Here is a 7,872-nt window from a genome sequence, read left to right on the forward strand (position 1 = left end):
GCTGGGTTTGATCCCTGCCTAGGATCCAGGGTCGATGTAGGTGCCATGGTGCCCCACACGTACCCGCAGACCCTGGCTGGGCTGCTGCGCTCAGCTCGGGGCGCTCCCCAGCAGACAGAGGCCAGGGAAGGGTGAGACAAACGCAGGGGCTGATTTGCAAAGAAGGGCTCAGGTGTCCATTGTCTAGGTCAGCTGGGAAAGGCTGAGTGCCCAGGCGGAGGGCATGGGGACACTGCATGGAACGGAAGGGTACAAAGCCCAAGGAGGGAGAGGGAGGGCCGTGCCGGGGGATGGATCCAGCCGGCTGGGAATCGTCCCCAGGGCAGGGCTGGGAGTGTTGTCACACCCCGACTGGGGGATGGATCCGGCGGGGAATTGTCCCCCGGAAGAGCCAGGGCTCCCTCACGTCTGAGGCAAGGGCTGGTAGCCCGGGGGCTTGGAACAGCCAATAATGGAACGTGGCCCTGAGACTGACCCTGCCCGTGATGAGCTAACCCAGCTACGTGGCCCGTAGCCTGTAGCACTTGCTGGCTGGTCACATGGCACCAGCTTCGCCTTCTTCCCAGCTGCTCAAAACCTTTCCCAAGCGAGCCGGGGAGGTTACACAGGTGTTATCCACCGCCCAGCGGGAGGGGAGGGGAGACAGGGCCTAGCGCGGGGTGCTGGCCAATGGGAGGGGAGTGGAGATGGGGCGACAGGGCCTAGCGTGGGGTGCTGGCCATTGGGAGGGGAGGCTGGCCGGGGTGGGGGCCAGTGGAAGGGAAGGGGGGAAGAGGGGAGACCGGCCCAGGCTTGGGACAGCGACTCCCTGCCATGCACTCCCTGCAGCCGCTGGCTGAGAACCGTGGAGTTTATTCGAGCACCAAGAATGAGACAAGAACAGCCGAGGTCACCGACACGCCAGAGCGCCGGGGAGGGGCCTGGCACCCCGCGGGCAGAGGGCTGGGCAGTGCAGCCCAGCAGGGGCAGGGAGCCGTGGCCCCTAGACGAAGTGCCTGTGCTCCATGCTGTAGTCGAAGGGGTCCCCGGCGAAGGGCAGCTCGGGGGGTTCGTTGTAGATTCCCGTCAGGAAGATCCCCAGGGTCCCGAGGATCATCACCGGGGTCACCAGGAAGAGGCAGAGGCGGTCGACCGTCCGGGAAACGCGGTTCCAGTTATCCTTCTCCTGGGGCGGGGGGACCCCCACACAGGCCACCGGAGGGGAGGGGGGAATGGGACACAGGGCCGGGGAGAAACGGACAGGGGTGGGGCAGAGCATGTGAAGGGGGGCAGAGATTGTTAACTGGGGTGAGTCTGGGGAAGGTGAACGAGTCATGGCCAGGAGCCCCCTATTCACACAGCAGAGACGGCCTAGGCTCCCCCAGCACCCTGCTCCCCCGGCACCCTGCTCCCCCAGCACCCCACTTCCCCAACACGACACTCCCTGTAGCACCCTGCATCCCTAGTGCATCGCTCCCCCGGCACCCTGCTCCCCCTGGCACCCCACTCACCCAGCACCCACCAACAGAACTCGCCCCAGCCTGAAGGGATGGGAGTTCAGGCTTCCTGCCCCACTCGGTCTCTTGTGCCCGGCTGAGGTTCCCAGCAAGGGGCCAGTTATAACCCACTGTGGGGCCTGGGGGCGTTCTGGCCCCCAACGGGCACCTCCATCTTGCTGCGTGGGTCTGACTGGGAGGGCGTTGCTGGGACTGGCCAGTGAGGCAGCCCCGTTCCCACTGGGCACCCCGGGGCTGTGGGGCTGGGCTCTGGGCTGCTGCCCGCCCGGACACACCCACCTCGTTGTAGTCGTTCTTGTCCCGCGTGTGCTTGATGATGAAGTTGGCGCCGTCGATGGCCGGCTTCACCTCGCTGTACAGCAGCTCCTGCGTGTCGGCCATGCCCAGGGGCTTGGGCCCTGCCAGCGGGCAGGAGGAGAAGGAGACGCTGTGAGGGGTGGCACCAGTTTGCTGGCTTCATCTGTGGGGCCAGGGTCCTGACCTGGGACACGGGGCTCGGGGGATGGGGCTCAGGGGGCAGGCCCAGGGTCCTGGCATGAGGGAGGGGTCGGGGACTCATCCTGGGGCGTGGGCTCAGTGGGGCCGAGGTCCTGTCCCAGGGCTCGGGGGAGGGAGGGCCAGGTTCCCGTCCTTGGGCATCGGGTTTGGGGCAGCTGGGGTCCCAGCCAGGACTCGGTTGAGGGGGTGGGACTGGATCCCATTCCGGGGTGTGGGGCTCAGGGAGGGGCAGCCGAGTCCTGTTCTGTGGCTCAGGGAGTGGGCAGGGTCTTGCCCTTGGGTGTGGGGCGTGGGCTGGGGTCCCAACCTGGGACGCGTGGAGCCCTCCCTTCTGTCCTCTTTGGGTGCCTGCTGCCCTGGGCTGTACATCCCAGTTCTCTCGCGGCCTCGCCCTGCTGGGACCCGCCTTTCTCCGGGCACTAAAGGAGCCAGTGCGCCCGTTGGGAGAGCCCTGTGGTGCCCCCCACATCCCCCGGCCGCGGGGCGCTCACGGGAGGGGGTGACGCGGCTGGCCAGCCCGTGCCGCTCCGACTGCTTCTCGAACATGAGCTCGCTGCGGGACTTGATGGCGAAGTACTCCTCCGCCTTGGCCATGTAGCCCACGGAGCTGCTGCGCCGGATTAGCAGGCCGGCGCGGGGGTCTGGCTCGTTCTCCGCCGGCCTGGACATGTGCAGCAGGCGCGGCAGCGTCTCCAGGAAGAGCTGGGGAGGGGGAGAGGCCAGTGCTGGGTGCGTCTAGGGGCAGCGGGGGCTCCAGAGCCGGCTGGACGCTCCCCATCCTCCTGCAGGTGCGTTACTGCAGCCCGGCCTTTGGGGGGCGCTCCCAGGCAGCCGCTCTCCCCTCGGCCGAGCCTGCAGGAGCTGGGCTGGCCTGTCGCCCCTAGCTGGGCTGGGAGCCAGGTGTGGTGCCCCTGTGCCAGGCCCTAGGGGGGCCGGGGTGACGCCTGGAGGGAAGGGGCTGGCGCTGGCCAGGCCTAGCTGGAGACAGCCGTTGTGCCGGAGCTGCATGGGAACTGTCATGCCACTGGGTGGCAGCATCACTCAGCAGCTGTGGGCATTGCCAGGCCTGAACGGGAGAATGCCCGGTGACATGATTCCCGAACGTTCGGGGGCTTGGGCCTCTGCACTGATGTGAATCTGCCCCGGCGCCCGCCGCTTGGTCTGCGCAGCACCAGTGGGACTGGCTGCTTTGTCTGGTGCCCTGTCCCTGCGGTGCCCAGGCCTTTCCCATGCCCCTCGCTCCCAGGCCCGGGGATCGTGCCAGCGGATTCTGGAGCTGCAGCTGGAGATCATGGTTGGGCTCCAGGGGCCCCGGCACGAGCCGAGGGAGCAGCCAGTCACCCCAAGGCGTAGGGGCATGGAGACGGGGTGATGGGCTGACGGAGGTAGCCAGGCATCCTCCCTGCCAGGCACTGAGCCCAGCCAGAGGCCCCTGTGCCCGGCTCCCCTGCTCACCTCTTTGATCCAGCTGGACATGACGTGGGTGCTGGGCGTCCGGAAGTGGATGTTCAGCACGATCACGCAGGTCCCCATCACCGCGGTCACCAGCAGCATGATGAAGAGCAGGTACCTGCAGGAGCAGAGACCGGCTCCCAGTGGGGGCAGCCTGGCTTCCCTCCGTGGGACAGCAGGGCCCGGGCCCCCTGCCAGAGGAGGGCTCTGTAGGAGCCCCATGGACCAGCGACGCAAAGGGTCTCCTTCACCGTGAGTGCGTCTGCTGGGTAGGGGAAACACTCCGAGACTTTCCCAGCAGGGACCAGCCACCCCCACCAGCCATGGGACACCCAGCGTCCCCCTCCCAGCACCCCCAGCAAGCAGGGTGGGGCACGTGGGGCGACCCATGGAGACTCACTTGCCAATGAGGGGGATGGCGAGGGAGGTGGCTGGCAGACGCTGGGAGATCAGCAGCAGGAAGACAGACTGGGCCAGCAGAACGGAGATAGCCAGAGTCATCTTCTCCCCACCTGGAGAACAGACAGAGCTCAGAGTAACACCCCCTCTGCCCCCCCTCCCCTCCCAGCCCAGTGGGAAGACCCCTAGGGAAAGAGGGGATCCAAGGAGAGGGAGCCCCCCCAGGAACTGCCCCCGGCTCACGAACCCCATGACACCCGGGGTGCCAGCTCTGATCCCTTCCTGACACAACCCAGGCCTGGGCGTTTCCAGCCACCTCATGGGGGAGCTTTGGTCAAGGGAACAGCAGCTCCACTGGGGAGGAACCTGAGCCCGGAGGCACAAAGGGGGCAGGTGGCCCAGCACAGGTGGGGGGCAGCTTGGCCTCGCCAAATCCTCGCTGTCAGTATTGGGGGGTGGGGGGGCTTTCCCCGCCCGGCTGGGTACTCGTGGTTGGGGGAGACCCTGTACTCACTGTGGGGGGGTCGGGATCCTGCACTCAGTGAGGGTGGGATGGGGGTCCCCATACTCACTGGGGGGGACCCTGTACTCCCTTGGGGTGGGAGTCTCACTGGGGGTGGGATGGGGGACCCTGTACTCACTGGGGGGTGAGGACCCCGTACTCTGTGGGGGTGGGATGGGGAAGGCCTGCATTCCATGGGGTTGGGATGGGGGACCCCATACTCCCTGGGGGTGGGACGGGGGACCCCGCACTCACTTTCGGCTGGCAGGTAGAAGACGAAGATGGCCATGAAGGCGATGAGGATGCAGGGCAGGACAATGTTGATGATGTAGAAGAGCGGCTTCCGCTTGATGATGAGGTAGAAGGTGATGTCCTGGTACTTGCTGCTCTCGGGCGAGACACTCCTGTCGATGTTCTTGCGGGCCGGTTTGTGGACGATCTCCCACTCACCATTCTCTGTGGGAGCGGGGTGGGCAGGGAGGAGGTGTACTGCTGGGCCCCTGCCGGCCCTCACCCCCCCGACATCCCCACCCGGCGCCCTGGGACATGGGACTGGCCCTGCCGTGCCTTTTGGTCCCGGTATCTCGGTGCCCCAGTGGCCCATGCTCTACCCCACCAGGGGGACGTCCGTGGGCCCAGCCTAGCCCCTCTCCACCCAGGGGAGACCTCTCTGCCCCGGAGCCCCCTCGTTTCCTCCCATGAGGAGACAGCCTCAGAATAAAGCCGCCTCCTCCTAGGCACTGCCCTGCCCCGGGCAAACTACCCAGGTCACCGGCCCCCGCCATGCCAGCCCCTGGCTCTGCCCAGTGCGGGGGCAGGGACGTGCTTTACCCGTGAAGGCCTCCAGGTCGAGGGTGATCCATTCCACCAGGTAGTTTTTGTTGACCATTCGGTCAGGTTCCTGCTTCAGGTTCATGGTGATCTCCTTGGCGTTGTAGCGGAGGGAGCTGGGCCCGACAAGAGACAGGTGAGGGGTGGCTTCTCTCCCCCTCGCTCCACCGCACCCCCCCGTGTCTCATACTGCCAGTGAGGATGGGAACTCCCCTTGAGTGGTGCACCCCGGCCAAGGCCTGGCGCTCAATGGCTGCCCCGGTTGTCATGGGGAAGCTGATGTGACGTTATGAGTGTGATATAATCTCTCATTGGAAGATGACAGGGCCAGAAAGAGTTAATTACCTCCCAGACTGACCTGACCCGTGGCCAAACTTTAAAGACTAGTTAGGAAGATCTGTAAATGAATAGAGCTTTGAAATGCAGCCGCATTGTTAGAGGTAGAAGCGTAGATGTTTGCTCAGGTCTTGGGATGTAAGCAAACAAGTCTTGTCTATTGCTATGGCTTGGATTCAAAGATCAAAAAAAGGAATATTAACATTTAGGAAGATACTTGAGGGAAATAGTATTATTGTCTCTATGTCTCTTTAAAGGTTGTGGTAACCTGTATCTGAACTGTTTAATGGATAAATTACCCTGTGCTAATTGCCAGGATGTTTAGGAGAAGGAAAGTTAAAGCCTATTGTTTTCTCAGGCCAAAAGGCTGCTGGAAATATATAAAAAACCCTGGGACACGATCCTGCTTCATCTCAGATCTGCTTTGGGTTTCAAGAGGAGGAAACCTTAAGCCACAAGGATTGAGATCCCCAGTCATCGACTGAAGTCACCCTGAATATGGACATTGGACTATAACCTATGGACTATTTTTAAAAGGACTTTTGGCAACTACAAGCTCATCTCTGCTATGTATCTGAACCTCAAGAATCGAACTCAAGTCTGTCTGTATATTGATCTTTTAACCAATACTCTCTCTCTTTTCTTTTTTAATAAATTTTAGTTTAGTTAATAAGGATTGGCTATAAGCATGTATTTGGGATTAGATCTAAGTTTTGTATTGACCTGGGTGTGTGGCTGGTCCTTTGGAATCAGAAGAACCTTTTCTTTTATATGATGAGTTAAGATTTTCAGTAATCATCATCATATCTGACATGTGTGTCTGGATGGAGGCCTGAGGCTGGGCACTTTAAGGGAACTCCGTTGTCTGGACTTCTGAGTAACCAGTGTGGTAATACAGGAGCTGTTTTGGGCTGGCTTGGTAAATCTAAGTATTGGGATATCCACCAGCTTTTGGGGTTTGTCTGCCTGTAGCGGGGCAGCAACCCCACTCCTGTGAAAGGCCAGGCTGATTGGGGAAGCAGCCACAGCTGGGGCCACCCCCCAATCAGGCCACGGCTGGCCCTATAAAAGGGCTGTGAGCTAGGGGCTGAGTTAGTCTCTGTTTAGCTGTAGAGAGAGAGGGATCTGGCTGCCTGGGAGAGAAGGGGATCTGAGTAGAGTCGGGCTGGGGAGCTCCAGCCTGGTAACTCCCCAGGCTGCAGGCCTTGTGCAAGGCCTACAAAGGTACTGGGGCTGCAGAGGTGTAGCCTGGGGTTAGGTAGAGGCAGCAGGTCCAAACCCCCCTTGCCAGGTTTACAGTGGTTTACAGACTGCAGTCTGCCCCAGGGAGTGGGGGCTATGTGATGACTGGCAGTCGCCACTGAGGCAAGGTGGGGCTAGAGGGTTGGGGGTTCCCCTGGGAGGGGAGACCCAAAGTAAAGGGGTACTGCTGGGGGCAGAACCCTGAGATACAGGGGCACTGGGGTCCAGGAGGGACACGGGGCCAGCGGCAGGCAAGACGCTGGCCTGCAGAGAGCACTCCCTCCGGAGGTGAAGAGCTAATTCCCAGGACGACCAGCAGGAGGCGCTGCACTGGTGAGTCTCACTTCACTACACTGCCCTGTTCTGTTTGCAGTTCACCCTAATTGAGTGACTTCAACTGGCTCCCATGGGCAGCATCGTCACAGCTGATCCAAAACCCCTGGAGACTAACAGGAAGCTGCCCCATGGGTGTTAGATCCGGCCCAGGATACAGTGCCAGGGTGACTTTAATGGGCATCTTTCCATTGACTTCAAAGGGCTCTGGCTCTTTGGGCATGGCCGGGTGGTGGGCACTGGGGCTGGGCCTCCAGCTGGTGGGGTGAGCCCCTCACCTGAACTTGAGGCTGCAGTTCTGCCAGTCGAAGGGGAAGAAGTTGACGTTGATGGGGCAGGCGCTGTGGAAGATGGCGGGCGGCAGCCAGTATACGAAGCCGGAGTCGTACAGCAGCACGTTGCAGTAGTAGGCGATCTGGAAGAAGCCGTCATTGCTGCACAAACAGAGACGCGAGCGGGGCTGACGGGGAGCTCAGCATGGCCGGGGGAGCCCTGACGGTCTCCAGGCTAGCGGGGAAAACTCTGTGTCCCTAGGAGTCACGGGGGGATTCTGGCACCCGGGACCAGTGTGTGGGAAAGCCCAAGGGGGGCTTTGACCCCTGCACCGTGGGGTGGGATGTGTGATCAGAATTCTGGGCACCCCAGCACGGACACGGCTGTCCCTAGGGTGATGGCACCGGCTTGGGGCAGGAATTCGAGTGCCAGGGCATTCGAGTGCAGGGCACCCACTGCTAGATTCCCCGACCCACTTGGAACCATCCCAGAGCTGGGCTGGGCACAGCC

At 62.2% G+C, this 7,872-nt stretch overlaps 1 protein-coding gene across 1 annotated transcript in view; it reads right to left on the minus strand.

The window, feature by feature from the left end:
- Window positions 1-836: 836 nt before the first annotated feature.
- CHRND (cholinergic receptor nicotinic delta subunit) overlaps window positions 837-7,872 on the minus strand; it is a 10,847-nt gene continuing 3,811 nt past the window's right edge. The window contains exons 5-12 of the mRNA XM_024217366.2: window positions 7,368-7,523; window positions 5,179-5,294; window positions 4,603-4,803; window positions 3,847-3,958; window positions 3,450-3,564; window positions 2,486-2,696; window positions 1,776-1,894; window positions 837-1,165 (exon numbers count right to left, since the gene is read on the minus strand). Of these exons, the coding sequence (XP_024073134.2) occupies window positions 983-1,165; window positions 1,776-1,894; window positions 2,486-2,696; window positions 3,450-3,564; window positions 3,847-3,958; window positions 4,603-4,803; window positions 5,179-5,294; window positions 7,368-7,523 (1,213 nt within the window). The 3' untranslated portion in view covers window positions 837-982. The remainder of the gene's footprint in view (window positions 1,166-1,775; window positions 1,895-2,485; window positions 2,697-3,449; window positions 3,565-3,846; window positions 3,959-4,602; window positions 4,804-5,178; window positions 5,295-7,367; window positions 7,524-7,872) is intronic.

The sequence above is a fragment of the Terrapene carolina genome, unplaced genomic scaffold (assembly GCF_002925995.2).
Source record: "Terrapene carolina triunguis isolate 2854851 unplaced genomic scaffold, T_m_triunguis-2.0 Scaffold88, whole genome shotgun sequence".
In the NCBI taxonomy this organism is placed as follows: Eukaryota; Metazoa; Chordata; order Testudines; family Emydidae; genus Terrapene; species Terrapene triunguis.